The sequence below is a fragment of the Acomys minous genome (assembly GCF_964271855.1).
Source record: "Acomys minous genome assembly, chromosome: 3".
Lineage (NCBI taxonomy): Eukaryota > Metazoa > Chordata > Mammalia > Rodentia > Muridae > Acomys > Acomys minous.
Window position 1 is genome coordinate 86,823,977 of NC_140485.1, and position 21,899 is coordinate 86,845,875.

The window sequence follows — 21,899 nt, forward strand, 5'->3', positions numbered from 1 at the left end:
CCTAAAAAGCCTTTCCCAATCCTTGGAAGCTCTACATTATCATTCAAGCTCAAGCTCACAGATGATCTCTGATGTCCTCTAGTTCCCTAAGTAATTACCATTTATTTCTTTACAATCCACCATATTTCAAAAGATTTAAGGAAGCCCTACTTCTTCAGCACCCAGATGTTCAATATATATTACATATATATTATCATTAAAACCTCTAACCATAAATACTGAGATAATTTCTTTATATGTCTATCTGGCCCACTGGATTGAATCCAGTGATTTTATGTTATTGCTCCTTGTATTACTGAGTAGCCTATTGTCTCAGGAACATAGGTTACTCAATATATTTTTATTGAAAGATTTTTATGCTTGCTACTAGCAAAAATAATTTAAATAAATGAAGGGGGTGCCTTAAAAAGACATGAAGCACATATATAACATCCATCAAAAAAGCAACCTGAATCTATAATGTGAAGCACTCTGGAAAGGAAATGTTATACAACCTTCAATAAGAAGCATATGTTTGGAGGATGGGGTGATGGCTCAGTAGTTAAGGGCAGCAGTGGTGGCTCTTCCAGAGGACCTAGGTTCCATCCCCAGCACCCTCATGGCAGCTAACAACCACCTATAACTATAGTTCCAGTGGATTTGTCACCCTCTCCCTGCCTTCATGGACAGTGCACACATGTGGTAAATAAGCATCTACACAAACAAACATCTATCCATACATGTAAAATAAAAGCAAATAGATCTTAGAAAGAAACTTATATTTGTGCAACTGAAAGTTAAGGAATAAACTAAAGCACCAGAAAAAGTGGCCTATGGACCGGTTACCAATCCTGAGGTTAATTAGTATTTTTCTTAATTAAAAAATTATTACCAATTAGATACAAATATGAACACATCAAGGGAGGTTAAGGGAGGGTACTAGATGAGGAAGAGGTTGGGAAGGGGAGAGAGTACAGGAAAGAGATCTGAAATTTGGGGACAGGGGTTAGGTGAACTAAAAACCTAGGACAATGGAAACTCCCAGGAATGTGTGAGGGTGACCCTAGCCAAGACTCCTAGCAATAGGAGATATGCAGCCTGAATCAGTCATCATCCAATGGAGGGACTCGGACAACAACCCAGCCAAAAAACATTAGACCCTAAATGTGTCCTGCAAATAAGATGTGTACAGGTAAAGATGGAACAGAAATTGACAGAATAAATAACCATTTGTTGGCCCAGCTTGAGAGCCATGCCATGAAAGAGAGACCATCCATGACACTATTAATGATAATCTGATCTACTTTCAGAAAGGTGACTAACTTAACTGTTATCTGAGAGGCTTCGCCCAGCCAACTGATGGATACACATGCAGAGACCCGCAACCAAACATTAGGTGGAACTCAGGGAATTCCACGGAAGAGAATGAAGGAATGAGTGCACCAAAGAGATCAAGGATACCACAAGAAAACCACAACTAACCTGGGACACAGAGGCTCACAGAAACTGAACCACCAAACAGAGACCTAGGGATGGAGCTAGGCCCTCTGCAAATATGCAGTTGTGCAGCTTGGTCTTCATGAGGGACTCCTAACAACAGGAAGAGCAGCTGTCTCTGACTCTGTTGCCTTCCTTTTGCTCCCTTTCCTCTACCTTGGCTGCCTTGTGCAGCTACACTAGAAGATGCTGCCTAGCCCTACTGCAACTTGATAAGCCAAGAGTTGACCTCTCTTTTTCTGAGCCTTTTCTTAGGAGAAAGGGAGGATGGGAGGATGGGAGGATGGGAGGATGGGAGGATGCAGGGCAAAGGGAGAAACTCCAAGGAGGAAGAGGGAGGGCAAGATCAGATCAGGATGATAAATTTTAAAAAACTGTAAAAAGTTAGGTTAAGGGCTGAGAAGATGGCTAAGATAGAAGTGTCTGCTGCATAAGCATGAGTTTAGACACCCAGAACCCTCATTTAAAAAAAAAAAATGGCACCGCAGCACAAGTCTGTTGTCTAACTTGTGCATTTGAGGACAGGGGGATCCCAGGAGCTCACTATCCAGCCAGCTTCAGTGAAAGACCCCATCTCAAAAAATAAGATAGACAGTGATACAAAAAGACATTAACATCCACTTCTGGCCTCCACAGTCACATGAAATCATGCAAGCACTTTCACTCACATGTGTATATGTACATACACATGAACACATACATGCAAAATTTGCTAAATGGCCCAAATGAACACAAAATAAACATATGTAATGCAAAGGCATATGTGAATCTGTTTTGAGTACAAAGAAACCTTTATACTCCAATAGCCTACTTCTTAGCCAACCTGTTATCTATATTCCTCTTCTTTCTTTCTTTCTTTCTCTTTCTCTCTCTCTTTTTTTTTTTCCTTTTTTGGTTTTTTCAAGACAGGGTTTCTATGTGTGGCCTTGGCTGTCCTGAACTCAGATTGTAGACCAGACAGGGCTCAAACTCACAGTGATCTGCCTGCCTCTGCCTCCTTGAGTGCTGGGATTAAAGGTGTGCGACACCACGCCTGCCTGCTATCCATATTCTTAACTGGATTGACCAATTACAAATTCCATACTTAAAAGAATCTATTACACAAAAAGTTAATCTTACCTCATCTAAGTCTTGGATATAAACTGGCTTTTCCTCAAACCCAACTGGCATTGGCTCACTGTAGGGGATCCTCACTTCTTCATACAGCTTGGTATTCTCTCTCTGAATACCTTCTGGCAAAATCATCTATAAGTACAAAAAATAAAATTCCAGTAAGAAAAATTAAAGTCTACTGCTCTCATAAAATTTTAAGTTAAATTAGAGACAAAGACAAAATGTTACTGGCTTTATAACATAGTACTAGCAAATAAAGCCAGCTAATTTAAAGGAAATAAATCTAAATAAAAGAAAAATAAACATAAACCATACTCATTAAACATTCAGGAGTCAACTGTCTCCTAGGATATACAGATGTAATTTGTTGAACTTAAGAGTACATACCAGCTACACAGTATTTTTGAGGACAAAGGTACTGTCATAACCAAAATAATATATAATATAGTCAGTAATACAATAGATATAACTCACCAATACAAACTGAAACAATAAAAAAAAGTTAAATATGTTTTGAATATGGAATATATTTCAGGAACTTAAGATATACTACAATATCCCATTTTTTCCTACTATTTTAACATATAATTTAGCATATTGTATCCTCTAGTAATATATTCAAGGACACAAGGAAACATCTATGCTAGCATTTGCTCAGAAAATACCTGTTTCCAAATGTGGTTATATTACTATGACATACCTTGGCACCAGCAATGAATGCTGATGTCTCTCGGGCCTCAGCCTGGGAATCATAAACATGAGGATAACGAATTTTTTCAACCTCTTTCTCTCTCTGCCTGCCCAAAATTGGAGCACTTCTAGCATTCAGAAGTGCCTGTTCTCTGTAATAATTAAAAAAATAACATGACAGAATTGACATTTTTAAAAATTAAGCCATATACAAATTAAAGGCCATTATAATTGCTATTTCAAGTAATCCTACTTAAAAAAAAAAAAAGAACTTTAACTACAAATGTAAGATATTAGCCACTAAGAAGTTTCAGGGTAAATAATAGGCTTTGAGTATATTTCCAATTGCTACTTTTATACAATAGTCAGTAATGCTGACCTAATCTTTTTTCATTTATTTTCACACCATAAAGATGTATAAGTGATAAATACCACTTTTTCAATGCTTAAATATATAAATCAGCAGTTCTCAATCTTCCTAATGAGGTGACCCTTTAAGACAGTCCCTCATTTGTTGTCATGACCCCAACCGTAAAATTTTTTTCACTGCTACTACATAACAATTATTTTGGTATTGTTATGGATTGTAATGTAAGGTTTTTTTTGGGGGGGGGAGATAAAGGTTTGCCAAAAAGATGACAACCCACAGGTTGAGAGTTGCAAATTTAACTGACCACAAAACTCATATTTATTTTTCTACTTATAAATTATATTAAAATAAAATAAAATCATTAAATTGAAAAAGTCAACAGATGCTAAACTATATCCATGTGGCCGTTATGTAACATAGCTGAAAAGTATAAAAAAGAAAACCTAGACGAGCCCATCTCTGCAAATAAAGTGTCTCACATGAACACAATCAAGACTTATTCTAATTAAAGAGTGACTTTTACTTCACCAAAGAGAATCAAGTTGTAAAAGAATCACCAAATTACTTAAAAGCTAAAGAATGACAGGTAAAACTGCACCACTTGTATGATTTTTAGCATATGATGTTTACTACCTGTGTATTCGGAGTTCCTTAGGATCAAAAGACAAAATTCCTTCTCCAGAAACTTCCCCATCTTCTCCTGCCTTTTTTTCTCTTCTAGCATTTTTTTTTTCTTCACGGCGATATTGTTTCATTAACTGCTTTTCTTGTTCAGACTGAATAGTGACTTGACATCCATAATTCGGCTTTGCATTCTCTCCTAAAATTTTTTTACAACTATCTGTGAAGTAATTAAAAAATATAATGAGTTATAAATAGCAGACATGACTTGACCTTCATGAAAACCATTTTGCCACTACAAACACAAAACAGAATCCAATTTTCTAACAACTTCTTTTTTTATAGCTGGTTTACTCAATTACATGTTTAAGGGTAGTCTTAAAAACAAATACTATAACAACACTAGGATCATATAATTTGACATAACATCATGAATGCAAAAATTAAATTTCATAGTTTAAAATAATTTGTTCAAATTATTTAAAATATATAATTATGAATTTTAGTTGCCATTGCCATTATTATGATAAAGTAACAAATTTTCAAAAGCTGTGAGATCTGCTTTATATAGATCAATTACAAACTTAAATTAATTCTCTTCTAGCAATAAAAACTCCAACTCTGAATTCTAAATTAGCCATGAATTGCTTATGAATACCAAGAAAACACTTATTGTTTAAAATATTACTCCTTATAATGCCTTAGAAGTGCATTTGTGAGCTGTTGGTTTTGAGGTAAAACCTTATAATAATTTAAGTTTTAAGGTTTACATTATGTAGTTTACCATTTTCAATGGCATTTAAATATACACTTACCCAATTTATACTTATAAACCAATGTTAAAATGATGATTCACAGTTTTATTTCACATTTATGTTCTTCAGCTTTTGATATGAATGTTTTGTGGGAGAATTCAAATATAAGCATAAAATTCAATTCTACCAATCCCAGAATCAGTTTTCCCAACCCTGAGACCATCACACTAACCTGATGATAGACTCAAGCTTCATAGCTTAAATCCTGGACTAATGGAAACTCACAGACAGAGCTGCTGAAAAAGACTTCAAGGAACAGGTTTGTTGTTGTTGCTGTTGTTGTTATTGGGTTTTTTGTTTTGTTCTGTTTTGTTTTGACTGCTGCTACAATCCTACTGTTTAAGCAAACAGCAAAAATCCAACTTAACAAAAACCTGCCTAAATATTGTTAGCTGCTACAGGTGAACTTGTGATATCTAAGATGATGACTATATATTTATTGCAAGCAAGAGAGCATATAAACATCAGAGAAGATTAGAAGGATTAGAGAAATTTCATAAATAATTATGGATTTAAATCAAGGCTGTTTTTATCATGCCTTTTCAGTGCCATTACCAAAAAGAAAAAATAAGTAAATAAAATGTAAACAAAGAGAGGTCAACATAAATAGAAGTTAAAAAGTATATAATTTCTTATGCTCATGACTTTTGAAAATCCCAATTAATTAGGCTAGCAAGGTAGATTAGACTAAAAGTGTCAAGAAATTTCATTTTCATTTTTTGAAACCTGAGTCTTACAGTCCCATGTTGTGATATCTCAGGTAGGTTTTATTTTACTATTTTGTTGGTAGGAGGGTGGGGTAGGGTGAGGTCTTAAAGTATACGGTATTCCAAGTGTTGCACTGTCTAAGTATGATAGTTATATAGCAGTTGTGAAGGTAACTGTCACTGTTCTTACTTGTACACATGAGAGTTTATAGGATATTACCATGAAGTATACAATTTCCTGTTGTTGCTAAGTAAAGGTTTAAATGATGTTATTGGTATCTCTTCTCCCTTTTTTCTCTCTTCTCCGTGTGTGTGTGTGTGTGTGTGTGTGTGTGTGTGTGTGTGTGTGTGTAAGTAAAACAAACAACAGAACAAAATGTTCATGAGTGGTAGTCCCACATAACTACAAGTCAAGTATTTGCTGTGTTATAATTCTACCTTTACCAGATTTGAAAAGTTTCAAAATAAAAAGTTGAAGAAAAACTATAATACTCCTGAATACACAATAAGTAATATTTGTATGCAGTCTTTTAAAAATGGCCATATTATTTTATATATCACAAAAAATGCTATGCCCAAATACTAATATACTATCGCATGTGTGTCACATATTTGTTTCGTGTTCTAACATGTCTCAATTTTATATAAAACAATGGTATCATTAATATTACAAACCAAAGAACATTAAAAAGCACAATTACATTTAAAATTTAGTAAACCAACAAATCATTCATTTTAAACTTTTTATTTATTGTTGAATTTCATAGAGCTATAAAGAAACATGGTGGTATTTAGTTCCCATTTCTCTCCTCTAACCTCCCCAATAGCCTCCCAAACACACCCCACTCCAAACTTTTGTGTTTTTCAGATAACTAAGTCCAGTTAGGACTGCCCTATGAGCATGGATTTTTCTTTTAAGTTACAATCACTACCACACTCTTACCTTGAAGAACCTGAAACTTATGATCACTTGAGGAATTAAGAAATCGATCTACAATTGTAATTCTGTTCTGGAGGAGTTTCTCAATCAGATCAAGTCCTTCGGGTCCCAGCAATTCAAACAGCTTTAAGAGAAAAGAACAAAATAAACATTTACACATTAACACCCATGTAGCAAAATAAGGAGGTCAAACTAATCATATATAGAACATAAGATTTAAGAAAGGAGTCAACTTGTAAAAGAAAATTCTATCTCTACAAGGGTAAGGAACATCCAGTACCTTTATAAAGACTACTTGTGAGTATAAAATTAAATATCATAATTCTGTTTTTAAAAACAATTATCATTTGAAGATATAACTACATGACATGAAAATAATTATTGTTCTGGTATAATAAAATTAAATTCTTGGATTTATTTTACTTGTAAATATTTTTTCTGTTTTTTGCAAAGACTAGGTTACTAGCTACCTAACAGCTTGTCATCTTATAGGTAAAAAAAGATTTTAATCACCCATGAATGGAGAACACTAAATTTTACATGTATTTTAAGTACAAAATAAATCTAAAATCTAAAACACAGTTCAGAAAAATTCTCATGTGCGCGCATGCGCGCACACAGACAGACACACACACACACATACACACACACACCTCTATGTAGGAGTTGTCAAAGACTAATTCGGTTTCAGTCAAGGAACAAGAAGAAAGAGACTTACACTTAGGATTCTAGACGTTTTTCTAGAAAGGAAGAGACTTTCTCAAGTATGAGCTGAGATGATGTATATATACATTCTTGTTCAGAGTGTTACACTCTTAAATTTGCATGTGAGGAAGTTAAATTAAACAAATTTCGTTGTTATAGAATCCATACACAAAAATCGTAAAACAAAAGCTCACATTGAGTATATATAACTTGTTAAATATAAAATATTTTGTTGTTTAATAAAATTATATGAACATAAAGAAAATAAAACAAGATAAGTTGTGATGAATGATCCTGCATTATGAACTCTAAAGGTATCAACAGGATACAAGTATGTATTATATGTCAAAACTATAATAAGCACTAATTCTATAAGATTTAGCCTAACAATCATTTCATTCAAGTACTATTATTATTTGATTTCATAAAACCTAAACTGAAGAAATTTATATAAATTATCAAAGATTACATAGATAATAGAAAAGCTAAGTTTGAAGCGATAAGTACCTGAATATGAATACAAGTTAACTATTTTACATAAAAGTATTATGATATGGAATGAATAAAGATACATTATCCAACTAGCGGGGTCTAGTGGTATATGCCTAAATCCCATTACTCAGAAGTGATCACAGGTTTCACTCCAGTCAGGCGGGGTTACATAGCAAGGTCCACTTGTAAGAAAAGAGATCAGGGTATTTTATTGTTGATGATGACATAGAGGATTAGCCTGCTTCAAATGATAGGACTTTTAAATCTTACAGGGTCTCTCGACATCTGAAAAATGGTTAACATACAAGAATAGGAAATACATCTAAATCCACATAACAATTCTAAGTAGCAACAAGAAATACTGACATGTGCAAAGCTGAAGACAAATGATCAGAAAAAATTAACACGAGATCCATGTTTAAGCCATGTTAAGATAAGCAGCTAATAAGCACCTGTAAAATCCTCAATATTGATTAAGAACTGCACTATTTCTCTAGAGATTTTGAAACCAATAGCAAATGTCATAAGCACCTAGGAAGCAGTGGGCAGTTACAGCCAAAATACACTCACAGAGAAAATAATCTGGTTTTATTGGAAATGTACCAAGAAAATAAAAGACCACTTTCAGAAATTGCATTTATACATATATGTATGTATGTATGTATGTATAAAACAGTCTATATTAAGAAAATTACATACTTATCATAGTAAAAGCTAGCCATGAATATCATAAAACTGTTTCTATGATCATAACCAGAATTCTAAGAAGGGATCAGAATGCCTTCTTTTATGGTATGTTTTGAATAACACCTATGATTTTCCTTTGAGCAAAATATTGAAAACCTCAACTTCCTTATGTCCTCCCACCAGAAAGAGTTTCTACATCATTACATCTTACATGACTCTAGGCTACCAATGTTTTCCTTTACAAATCCACTGGTTTTTCATCCGAGTACTAATTGTAATACTAGTCACAGCTCTTGAGATAGTCCTGTTCATAGTTCTGTTCTTTTTCTCAGCTTTTCTTCCAATTTTCAAGAGGTCTTCTATGGATCACGGAAAATCAATTATTTTGTTTCCTCCCAACAAAAGTCAGTAGCTAGGGTGATCCTTTTAGAACATGCCCTCCTCAGTACAATTAAAAAAAAAAAAAAGATGATGATGAGGTAGAGAAAAACAAAGTGTACATTAAAATTTAATTCTTGTTCTTTTCAAAGGCATAAACATTAATAGCTCAATTTTAATGCTACCTGTTCCACAATGGTGCTGTTTTAACCCTGAGCAGAATACTTATAAAAAAATGAATAAATATTTGGGTAACATTACAACCAACTAAGCCTAACAAGATTCTATTAACAAACCACAAAATAAGAGCAGAAAATTCTCTTCAAATATGTATGAAACAGTTGCAATGACAGGCTATATTACATGCTCCAAAATAATTCTCAATACATTCCAAAGAGAAGTAATCCAAAGTATATTCAGTAAACACAATGAAATAAAATTTGAAATAAAAAAATAAGACAATTTGAAGAATTCTCAAATATGTGCTAATTAAACAAAATGTTAATAACCAGCAGGTCCACATTTTAGGAAAATACAAATGTATACTTTAGTACGCAATCATGAAAAAGTCAGAGTAAATACAGAGGAAATTTTATGAAATGTAGTTAAAACAGTGCTTAAAAGGTAATTTACAGTCATACATCCATTTTAAAAATCCATTCCAATCAACAACTTCATTTACAACTTTAAGATTTCAGAGGAAGAAAAGCAGAAATGAAAATAGCAATATTGAGCACAAATAAATGTACCAGAGCACAGAAAAACAATAGAGAAAAATCAAGAAAATGGAAAGACTTTAAAACTTTAGCTAGATTAACAAAGAGGGGTAGTGGGAGACCTCCAAAAACTAACTCAAGAACTTACAGTGCATCTATATAGACTTGTACTAAGGGAAAGGATGAAGAGTGGCCAAAACCAAGCCACAGAAAGTCCAGGCCCAGAATTTATTGATAGTCAACCAATTTATGGAGAAATTAAATTTTACTGATGGTTTCTATTAAGTCCTTTAAAAAGTTCATATCAATTCTTAACAAAATGCAAGAAATAAGAACATACAAAAACAGTTCTAAGCTGACTTCTACCAAAGCCAATACTAGGATAAGAAAACCAAATGCATAACAAGAAAACTATAGATGAATAACTTTGAAATATGGAAATAGAAAGTATCCATGAAGTGCTCACAAAGTAAACCCAGCAACATATTCAAACTTATATTAGATAGATGGATAGACAAAAAGACAGATGATAAACATGGTGACAAAGTGAAATCAATGCCAGCAATACAAGGCTGATTCAATAGGGGAAAAAAATCTACCAATATCAATGGAATTAAAACAAACTGCATAACTAGTTTAACAAGTGAGAAAAAGATAATTTTATTCTTTCATGAGAAAAACAATCTACTCTACTTGAAGGGAGTTCTATAGCTTCATAAAGGACACCTATAAAACTCACTGCTAACTGTGGTACAGGTTTATAAAAGTAAAAGCCTAAATACTTAGCCATGAAGATGAGAGACAAGAATAAGACAAGAAAATCTCAACTCACCACTTCTATTCAACACTTCAGTGGAGGTTCTAGCCAGGGCATTTAGGCAAGAAAAAGATATATAGGACATCTAGATAGAAAGAGAAGAAATAAAACTATTTTATTCACAGATGGCATAATCTTGCATAGAGAAAATACTACTGGAACTAATATTTTCTTCAAGGTTGCACAAGGTAAGGCTAATATAAAAAAATCAATTGTATCCTGACCTAGCAATGAACAATCAAAAAATACAATTAAGAAAGCAATTCCTTCTATAATGTTATCAAAAATGACTTAGGAATGAATTTTTTAGAAGATGAGTATGACTTTCCCACAGAAACTACAAAATACAACTGAAAAGAACTAAAATCCTAAATAAAAATCAGTATCTATGAACCAGAATACATACTAGTGAAAATTTTAATACAACCCATATTAGTCTATAGATTCAATGCAATCTCTCTCAGAATCCCTGATGACTTCTTTTCAGAAGGTAGCAAGCTGATTCTAAAATTCCTACAGACTTGGAAGAACCCCAGAATAGTAAGAACAATCTTGGGAGGAGGAGGAAAAGGACAATTTAGGATTCAAAGGTCCCTATTTCTGCCTTCACAGCAAAGTAATGAAAACGAAACAAACAAGACAAAACAGCAACAATAATAAAAACCCTTCAATTGTCTATGGTAAATTAATTTCTGGCTAGTGTCAAGACAAGGGGAAGAAAGAGTCTTTCAATAAGCAACAATGGAATAACCAGAGAAAAGATGGAAGAGGAGGAAAGAGAAAAGGAAAGAGAAAAGGAACATCAAGGGAGAAGGAGCTAAACTTTTATCTCAAACCACAAACAAAAAATCAACTCAATATGAATCAATGGCCTAAAAGCCTTAAAATATAAAACTCTTAAGAGAAAACATAAGAATAAATCTGCATGAAAAGGATGCTTAAATACATCAAACCTATGAGCAATGAAAGACAACAGAAAATAAATAAGGCAAGTTCATGCTTCCAAGAATACATTCAAGAAAGTAAAAAAAAAAACATGCAAATATGCATCTGACATGAAGCTTTTTAATAATTCAGAAATAGTAAAAGAGAAGAAAAACAGCAAGTGTTTAAGTTTCTCTATGAAATACATGTATGATGAAACACAATATGATATAGGACAACACAAATCAAAATCACAATGACCTCCTAACTAGACAGGCTACAAAAATGAAAAATTCCAAGTATTGTAAGTACATGGGAAATTTGAAGTCTCCGTATGTTGCGCAACCACTGTGGAAAGAATATGAATCTTCATAAGGGAGGCATAAAAATACTTTAGGACTTTACAATTCCACTTGGTATATATGCTAGAAAAGTAAAATATTAATCCAAACAAAACAAGTATACAAATATAATTATTCTCATAGTCAGCAAGTAAAGATCATCCAAAAGTTGACTCAAATAATGAATGGATGAAAAATGGTAGTTTTATACACACACACACACACACACACACACGGTGTATACATATACATACAACAGAATTGCTTAGTTATAAAACCACTGAAGTAGTGTACAAAGAAACTGAAAACGTTCCATTAAGCATTAAATAGCATGACTGTATTGCATGATTCAATTTATATGAAATGTTCAAAATAGAAAACTCTCTAGATACAGAGTTGATAATTGGGTCAATATTAAGGTTAAAGGATGATGGGAATAAAAAGGAAGACAACAAAGGACTATGATTTCTTTTTAAGATGATTTAAGAGGAAGGGAAAATGCTATAATTACATGTATATGTGTATATGTGAGAACTCATGATTTGCACATTTCAAATATATGCAAAAATTTTATCAATAAAGCTATAAAACAATGTTCAGGAGGCACACTGCTTGAATTATTGATAGTAATTTATATACTGCTTAAGGCTGAGTGATATGATTGAAATAATTCCTTGTATGAGAAGTTTTTATATTACTCTTTGTATTCTTTGTACAAGTTAATGAGGATCACTATATTGCAATGTATGCATACAGTGTGAACCGATCTAATAGTTTTCTATTTTACTCATTCCCTCCCTATTCAAACAATGTCTACATTTATGTCAAGTTCTCTATCAAACTTCTTAAATGAGTATTTTGGATTTTTGTTAGTCAGATGCATGCCCTGCCTCAAAGATCAAGGATCGTATTAAAGAACTTTCTACATAAAGTGCGGGGTGGGCGTAGAGTGAGATATGTAAAGTAGGAAGGGATAAAAGGAAAGGATAACTAAAATACATATCTATATCATTATCTCCCAATGGAAAACACACACATCAAACTATAATAGTAAACACTATATATACAGTATGTGTTGGGGTTGATCTGGTGCTCCTAGATATTCAAATGTTAATTGCTTGTCCCTCAAGATCCTTATGACCAAATTCTCACATATCCAAAATAATGTGGTATAAATCTTGCCTTCCCAATTACCCCTATTGGCTAAATAAAGTTGCTTACAGATGGACCAGGCAGAAAAGAGGTAGGCAAAACCATGGCTCATGGGTTTGCAGGTGGTTGAGAGACCATAAGGAGAAGAAAGGAAAGAGGGAGAAAAGTGCAGGTGCTGGTGGGTTAGACAACTTGGCCAAGAGGAACATGCTCTAAGGATTCCATGATGGAGATGAAATAGAAAACATGTACAAGTACTTATGGAAGTCTTGGGCGGGAAACAGACAAGATAGTTTAGAGAGTTAATATCTGCCCAGCCCCAGTGCAATAAATCTTATTAAAATCTAACAGGTATATGTGCCTATGTATTTATATAATAGCAGGTTAAGGAATAAGTGCTGCCTTAATATATATGAATCAATATTAAATATTTAAAAAATGATTATACAAGCATCGACTGCTCTTTCCATCACATCTTAAAGATGATGAACTTTTAAAATGAGGTATTCCTTCTATAAGAATATACGTAATCCTGCCAAGCTACCCTAGCATATTCTTAGGCACTCTGCTACTTAATCCAAATTGTTTTGTGGTTCACAAATGATAAACGTAGTAGGATTTTTTAAAAGACAAAAACAATTTTAGAAAATAACTAGTATACTTGGAAACTAACTTTAATTTTAAAAAAACCAGCATAATGGACCAGAGTCAATCACTTCTTAATAACATTCTTAAGTCCCCATGATTGACAAAACATGTGAAAAAAACAAGTAAAATGCAAGGTTTCTGAAATTCCCAAAGAATATTAGCAGAGTTCTGAGATAAGCTGCTATCAGATTCAATAAGAACCCAAAATTATGTTTTCCGTAACACTTGCCACATACATCCTCTCAAGAGCAGGTGCACTTCTTCATTCAAGATCTGCACTACAAACTAACTTGGCACTGGCAGCTGTTTGCAAAGGTACAGCTGTCTGGATCATTGTTTGCTATACTAATACAAGTATCCAAGGCCACCAAGTTAAAAAGGAAAAAGAGAGAGGATAGCTATGGGTGCAGACAGAGAGCCTATCAAAGAAGTTTTTACAACACAGAATACAGCTACCAATGAAAGTGTTAAGCTTCCAGGATCAGAAAACATAATAGATGCAGCTAATGTACTTCCCTCAGCAGAAGCTGCTTCAGAATTTTCAGTCTGCTGCTGCTGCTGCTGTTTTCTTTTAAACAGCAAGATCAATCTGGCTTCCAACTTGCAAACTTTGCAACTCAGATTCCCAAGTGCTGGAACTACAGATATGTGCTACTATGCTCAGGGCTAGTAAATACTATTATATTCAATATTACCTATTTAGATTATTTGGGAGCAGACAAAACATTTGTAACACTCATGCTGCTACAATAAAAATATTTTTGGCTACATTACTAGCTTTTGCTTCAAATCAATCAATAAAAAATTATGTTCCTTAGAACAAAAGGTTGTTTAAAAATCAGAATACACATAGATTAACTTTAAGGTAGTATTATTTTCTTGTTTCTTGATAATATTAGAGTTTAACAGCCAAATACAATTTTTGCATCTTTCAGGAAAACTATCCAGGGCTGAAGACAAGACTTAATGGTTAAGCGTACTTATTATCTTGGAGATGACCCAAGTTCAGTTCCGAGCAACCACATCAGGCAGTTCACAACCTCCTCTAACTCCTGCACCAAGAGATTTAATGTCCTCTTCTAGCATCCACAGGCATGCACTCATTCGTACATATGTGTTTGTGTGCATGTACAAACACACACACAAAATTAAAAATAAAAAATCTTAAAGAGAAGAGGGAGGGAGGGAGGGAGAGAGAGAGAGAGAGAGAGAGAGAGAGAGAGAGAGAGAGAGAGAGAGAGAGAACCAACTAGTGAGTTAGACCATTAGACAAATATCAATCCCATTAAGGGCACTATTAACAGTGGATACTAAACTCCCAACTTGATTACGAGGCATTATATATTGTTATAAAAGCAAACAAAAAGTAATGGTAAATTTTGATGCTACGCTGAGACCTGGTCTGGTTTAGGCTTATATAGATCTTTATGCATTGTGTCTGAAAGTTCGTATGAGTAACTGACTCCTTTCAGTTATCTTCCACCTCTGGCTTTTATAGTCTTTCCACACCCTCTTTCACAGTGATTCATGAGCCTCTAGAGAAGGTTTTATACAGTACAGCTTTATTTAGAAATGGATATTCTATATGCTATCAAAGAAAAAAGTAATCATCGATGTTGCCCAATTGTGAATCTTGTGAGCTACAATAATGACTAGACTGGCAAAGCATGCCCACTCATTCAATAGTGACATAAATGTCATGGGGGTAACAAACCAGTTTCCAGTTGCATGTAAGTCTTGCATCAGAAGCTGAAGCTCTTACCCAGCACCATTACTGGACCAAGAACCTATATCTAGAAAGATTAAAGATGCTAAGAGAGAATCTCCTACAATTGCTGTGCTAAACAGACATGGCATTAAACCGATCCCTACTGGCCTATCATTATTGACATAGATTAAAGCATCTCTCAACCATCACTAGAGAAGCTTCTCTTTGCAGTAGATGATGATCTAGACAGAGACCCACAACCAGCCAACACACAGATAGTAAGAAACTGTAGAAGTTCCTCAATGCTTTTATTTATAATATATAAACCAGAAAGTATGAAATGTATTATTAAATAAAAAGTTACAAAATCAATGTTGTAAATTTTTCTAAGTATGAGACAGTCTAAGATATAGTAGAGGTAACTATTTAAAAACCTTACAGTCAGTTAAAACACACACACACACACCCATGTGTATCTATATAAAAACTGTGGTCTTGCAAATAAATTCTAGGAAAGCCTGGAAAAGTAGATAGTTTTGTTATGTGTTGTTGTTTTTTGGGTTGTTTGTTTGTTTGTTTTATTTTTGATCCGCTCAATATGTAGGAACGAAGAAATACAAAGAAGGCTGGAAGTAAATTTAATCTATGTGTTTCTAACACTTCACTTAATAAGCTGAAGTACACCACCCTTACTGAAACACTTAATATTCTCAGCTAAACTCAATCTATACTATTAAGAAAGTTCCAATGAACAAATAGAGCACACCAGTAAAGCACAAAATATGAACCAGGATAAATGAGTTTGTTTTCAAGAACTGTTATGTGCAGAAACTAAAATAACTTATAACAGAATGAATACACGTAGACTACAAAGAGACATCCTCTTTAGCTGCAAAGTATTTCAAGGGCTCTTTACATGCATCACATAATTCCCCAATGAAAAAACTTATGCAAATAAGTGTGAATAATTACAACTAAAGGGATAAGTGATCAAACATTAGAAAAATCCAATAAACTGTATTGGCTGTATTCCAGTAAGTAACAAGTCTATTGAAATTATACAATGCTTTTGCATTCTTATTCAAATAATACCACAAACTGTTTATCCTTCTCACTTTAAGTATAACAAGAATAAGTGAATAAACATGTGTGCATCCATGTGTATGTATGTGCACATGAACGCATGTGTGTGTACATGTGTTACACAACGGTGTATAGGAAAGCCAAAGGTCACTCTCCAATCTTATTCCTAGGGAGCCATCTTCCTTGTCTTTTAAGACAAGGTCTCTATCACTGTAACTTGCTGAGCACACCTGGCACAAAAGCCAGCAAATTCTGGTGATCTCTGTCTCTGGGGACTGAACTCAGGTTCCCAGTATTTTGCAGTCTCTTTAGCCTTGGATTAACATTTTTAAAAACTCAAGAATAGAATTAAGAATGAAAATTTAACTTTCACCAATATATTTAGTGATGGGAACATAGCATAGTGGTAGAACGCTTTTCTAATATACATAAGGCCCTAGGTTCAATTCTCAGTACTATAAAGATTATTTTTATGAATACATCTTTTAAACTTTTCCATGTTTGTGTATATTTTATAATATTCATACGCACATAATATATGTATATAATTTTAAACTAAATGACTAAATATATGAGAGACAGACATTATCAAAAGTGGTAAGAAAGTGCTCATAAATATTGAGATTAAGACTTCTACCTACATGCAAATATCTAGTTTTGGCAGCTTGTAAGCAACCAAAAATTCCACAATAAGTAAATGAATAAACAGTGTAGTGCTGTTTGGAACAAAAAAGAAACATACTATCATACCCTCAAAAACATAGAAAAATATTAAATATAAACTGCTATGTAAAGCAAGCAGTCTGTAAAGGCTATGATTTTTGATTCCAGCTATAGGACATTGTGGAAACACAAAGAAAATGCTTTTTCAAAAGTACAAACACAGTAAAACTATCAAAGGTTGCCAGGGGCTCAGTGAGCAGGGAGGAGTCCTGTGAGATGCTCAGAGGGTAAATGCCTACTGCCAAGCCCAAGGGCCTGTTCAATCTGGAAACTCACATGGTGAGAGAACTGACCTCAAAAGTTGTCCTCTGACTTCCTCATCAACACATGTGCCACAGAACATTTGTACATGTGTATGCTCACACCCACATACATACACACATACAAAATAAAGTAAAAAGGTGTAACAACAGTGGGGTGTGAAAAACAGAGGCCAGAATCTTCCAGGAAAATGCAGCTAATTTGCATAACATTGATGGACATACACTACATCTATCAAACCATAGATCCTGTAATACCAAAACTGAATCCTAATAAACCATGGGCTTTAGTCAATAGTAATAGTTGGGTCCAAAGTAGGCCCTCAAATGGCAGTGCCTCTGACAATGTTATAAGCAGGCCAGATTCTTAGAGTAAACAAAAGACTACTATCCATAACAAATAATAACAGAAATAATAAATGGAAATATAACTCAGCATTCCTTAGAAATCTCCTGTAACAGGTTTCTGTTTTTCAGAAAAGGCCACTATTTCCCTTATCTGTGCCCAATGGGCAACTACATTGGGCAAAAGTCATCTAGTTCCTGATTAAGTCAAACAGCCCCCATGTTAACTCCCAGGCTGTTCTGGCCCGCTGGCCCACATGTGGTTTCCTGCACTACCTGTACCCATAAAGCTAACAAGGTTTTTCCTGATCTCCTGGCAGTATGCATGCCCCAGTGAACTGTCTTCTACCTACAGAGCAGTCCAGTTTGGTGGTTTCCACGCACCTTTGCTTACACTTTAATCTATTAACACTGACTTACCAATTGTAACAAATGTGCCAAAACTAATGTAATAATAGGAGAAAATGTGGAGCAAGACATATTCCAAAACTATGTATTTCTGCTTCTTCAACAAACCTAAAACTAGTATAAAATAAAGCCTATAATAAATGTAAAATATGCTACAAATTCAAGGAACATATAAAGCCACTTGGAATAAAGGTGATTTTTCTTTGAATATTGGTGAATTTTATAAAGTAAAGTGTATTCGCTGTAGTTTAAACAGGATCTATGTAGCAAAATATCTTTATCTTAAAGATGCTTAAATCTTTATAGAAAACAGGAAAAAGTTGCAAAAGGGAGAACTATGATCAATACTGGGTTCTATTTATCAGCTTTAGATTGACACCATTAAATGTACATATCTGTGTGAATTAATTGGCACTTATTTTCAAATGAAATAATTATTCATGTCATTTATATTTTAGTGTTTTCCAAATCTGTACCAGTTATTATAATAAATATTATGGAAGGAATAAGAATTAGTACTTGTAAACATTGTCTTTTTCTATTTTTAATTGAACTCAAGGCCTTGTCTATACCACGAGACTTATTTCTTGCTCAATTTATTTAATCATTTATTGAACTGAATTGAGACATTTAAATTTGTAGCATCAAACTAGTAATCCTCCAGCGAGTCTATGGAATGCTGATTGTAGGCATGCCATCAGCAAGCCAGATATCAGCAGCTAAAATATAGAAATGCAAACCTCACTTCCATTGTAAAACAAATATAATGGAAAATGGCATGTAACAAGACCTTCAGGCTTTTTTCAAGTCTTTTGAAACCAAAGAATAGAAAACTCTCAGGGACCTCATTATTTAAAAAAAAAAAAAGCTGATTTTCTAAAGTCAAACTTTTTTTTAAATGAGGAAAAAATTAGGAGCAAAATTACTAAAAACTACTGAGAAAGACAGAGACGCCGCTAAGGATCATTTTGTAGCAAAAGGCTTAAATACCGGATCAAGTAGCTCTTTATGTAGAAAAATGTAGTTGTCAAACTTAGTTTATCAATGAAACAGAATTTCTGATTAAGCCAGTTATGTACTGGAGAATCTGAAATGACATGGAATTCTGAGCTCCGATCTAACTATAGAGGCACACCAGCATCAAATGTTCTTGGAACAAATACCTTTCTTCTGAAAATAGAAGAAAGCCTCACAAGCTTAGTTAATAAAGACGCAATGTTAGGTTTTAAAAGTGCATAATCTATAAATTCTCTACTCAGGAGCATGCTAAGAAACATATAACAATCTGAAAGGAAGTTTTCACAGCACAAATAATGTCTTAAGAAAAAACAGAAGAGGAACTTGGGTTCGCATATTAAAAAAAACTCATCTATTTTCATTTTAATTGTACAGACATGCATCTTAAAGCTTGAAAATGTTCTACACATTAAAGTAATACAAGTCATGCGTTACACATTATAGTAAGCATGGTATACACAGAAAAAAATATTTAAAGCCTTTTTTGAAGTAATATGCAATTTTCAATTTGCATGTGGTATGTGGTATAGACAGGGTGATTGTCCTGATTTTTGTTTTGTCTGTTTGGGATGTGTGTGTGTGTGTGTGTGTGCGCGCGCGCATGTAATTGACACAAGCTATAGTTATCTGAGAAGAGGGACTCACAACTGAGAAAAGTCCTTCCTATGTTGGCCTAAAGGCAAGTCTCTTAATTTGTGACTGTTGTAGAAAGGTCCAGCCCATATTGAGTGGTAGCATCTACGGGCAGTTGATTCTGGGCAGTATAAAGAAAGGATCACTCCTCCATGGCTTCTGCTTTAACAACTACCTCCAGGTCCCCGCCCTGTTTTCCCTCAGTGATGAACTGAGTCTTAAAAGTTGTAAGCTGTAATAAACTGTTTACTCCACAAGTTGCTTTAGACATGGTGTTTTATCACAGCAATAAAATTCCTACAACAGTGATAATAAAAAAATACTAAGAAAATATTAAAAGCCAAGCAACTCTGAAAAGACTTTGAATCTATGGTTCACATAGAATTAAATACTGAATAATTACAATATGTAGATAATACTTAAACCTTTGTAAATTAATCCGTATTTGGTTTGTGGCATAGAAAATTAGTAAATATTCATACACTGTGAAATAAAGTCACGACTAACATAAAAAATGATCATGACAATTAGGACAGCATTTGTTTATCTCTAGGGAGAAAGTGCAATGCAAATTGTTGCTGCCTGAAGAAAATTATACAAATTATATTTTCATAATAATTAATGGCCACTATTTGTAGGTACTTAATCTAACATAACAATTTAACAAACCTAAAGGCAAAGTCATTTACAAGTTTAATTAAAACAGCTTGAAATATGAACAGGATTTATTGCTACATACTAGAAATGATTAGAAGGGCAGGGTGGGGGTTTGAATAAGAATAGCTTCTATAGGCTCATATAGTTGAATTGGTTAAACTGCTTAGGAATAATTAGGACATGTGACCTTTGGGAGGAGGTATGTCACTAGGACTGGGCTTTGCATTTTAAAAGACTTGAACTATTTCTAGTTAGCTCCTGCCACCCCCTTTCTGCTTCTTCCTGGTGAATCAAGACATGATTTCTCAGCTGTTTCTCTCACTATGTACTTGCTCCCCACTATGGACTTTAACTTTCTGCAACTGTAAAGCCAAATTAAATACTTTCTAAGTTACCTTGGCCACAGTGTCATACCCAGTAAAAGAAAAGCAACTTAGACAGGTAATTAGTAAAGTTAAGCTGGGAAGAACTGTATGATTAGAGGCTTACTTTACATTTTCATACTTATACAGCATATTGACAGTTTCCTGATATGTAGAAAGGATATAGGCTAACTTCCTCTTAAAAGAAAAGTTTACATGCTTGAGAGATGGCTCAGTGGTTAAAAGCACTCTGGCTGCTCTTCCAGAGGTCCTGAGTTCAATTCCCAGCAACCGCATGGTGGCTCACAACCATCTATAATGTGATCTGATGCCCGCTTCTGGCATGCAGGTGAACATGCAGATATAGCACTCACATACATAAATATATATATATATATATATAGGCCAGGGTCTCAGGAAGGCTGGTTAGGCACTCAAAAAAATATTTAAAAAAAAGAAAAGTTTAGTCATACACGTGAATACAGATAACTGAAAACAATTATCTTCTGTCTTAAATGTTTACATCATTTTCTTAGTTTAATACTTATTTAAAAACTAACAAAAATATTAAAATGTTTTCATCCAACTACAATACTATTACCAGAAACTATTATCATTTATTTTACTAATAAAATATATTACATCTTTCAATCATGTATAAGTATATTCCAAGGATAATTCCATGTGCTCTTCCAAGTTAATCTGAACAATTTTCATTGTATCACATTTAATTTTGCAGTTCACTTTCCTTTTAAAATATATACACAGACACAGGTGGAAATTTGAAAGAAACATAAAAATAAAAACAAAAAAACAAAAAAATAATAAAAGATTAACTTTTATTTCCAAAAATTTAAGAATTCATGCCACATAAGAATAAATGAATTAACTAGGCATATCAAACAGAAGATAACACATATCTATATTCATAGCTGAAGAGACATCATTAATCTTAATAGTATAAAATGAACATAATTTTACAACAGCAATTAAGGTAATATATTTTATCACATTAGCTTAAATGCAGAGGACATATGAGAATCTGATTATGTTTAATAAATTCTAAGACTGATATAATTTACAAAAATACAATATAATGACTCATGCGGTG

The 21,899-nt window shown here is 33.6% G+C and overlaps 1 protein-coding gene and 1 long non-coding RNA gene across 8 annotated transcripts in view; one reads left to right on the forward strand and one right to left on the reverse strand.

The window, feature by feature from the left end:
- ASCC3 (activating signal cointegrator 1 complex subunit 3) overlaps nucleotides 1-21,899 on the reverse strand; it is a 264,221-nt gene that overhangs the window by 218,799 nt on the left and 23,523 nt on the right. For all 7 annotated transcript variants that reach the window (XM_084776931.1, XM_084776925.1, XM_084776929.1 and 4 more), the window contains 4 exons: nucleotides 6,736-6,856; nucleotides 4,283-4,490; nucleotides 3,290-3,431; nucleotides 2,596-2,721 (listed from right to left, as the gene is read on the reverse strand). In XM_084776931.1, coding sequence (XP_084633057.1) covers nucleotides 2,596-2,721; nucleotides 3,290-3,431; nucleotides 4,283-4,490; nucleotides 6,736-6,856 — 597 coding nt within the window. The remainder of the gene's footprint in view (nucleotides 1-2,595; nucleotides 2,722-3,289; nucleotides 3,432-4,282; nucleotides 4,491-6,735; nucleotides 6,857-21,899) is intronic.
- The window catches only part of LOC311594844, a 56,336-nt gene continuing 40,314 nt past the window's right edge, over nucleotides 5,878-21,899 (forward strand). Inside the window, exon 1 of the long non-coding RNA XR_014778231.1 lies at nucleotides 5,878-5,889. This is a non-coding gene — a long non-coding RNA (uncharacterized lncRNA). The remainder of the gene's footprint in view (nucleotides 5,890-21,899) is intronic.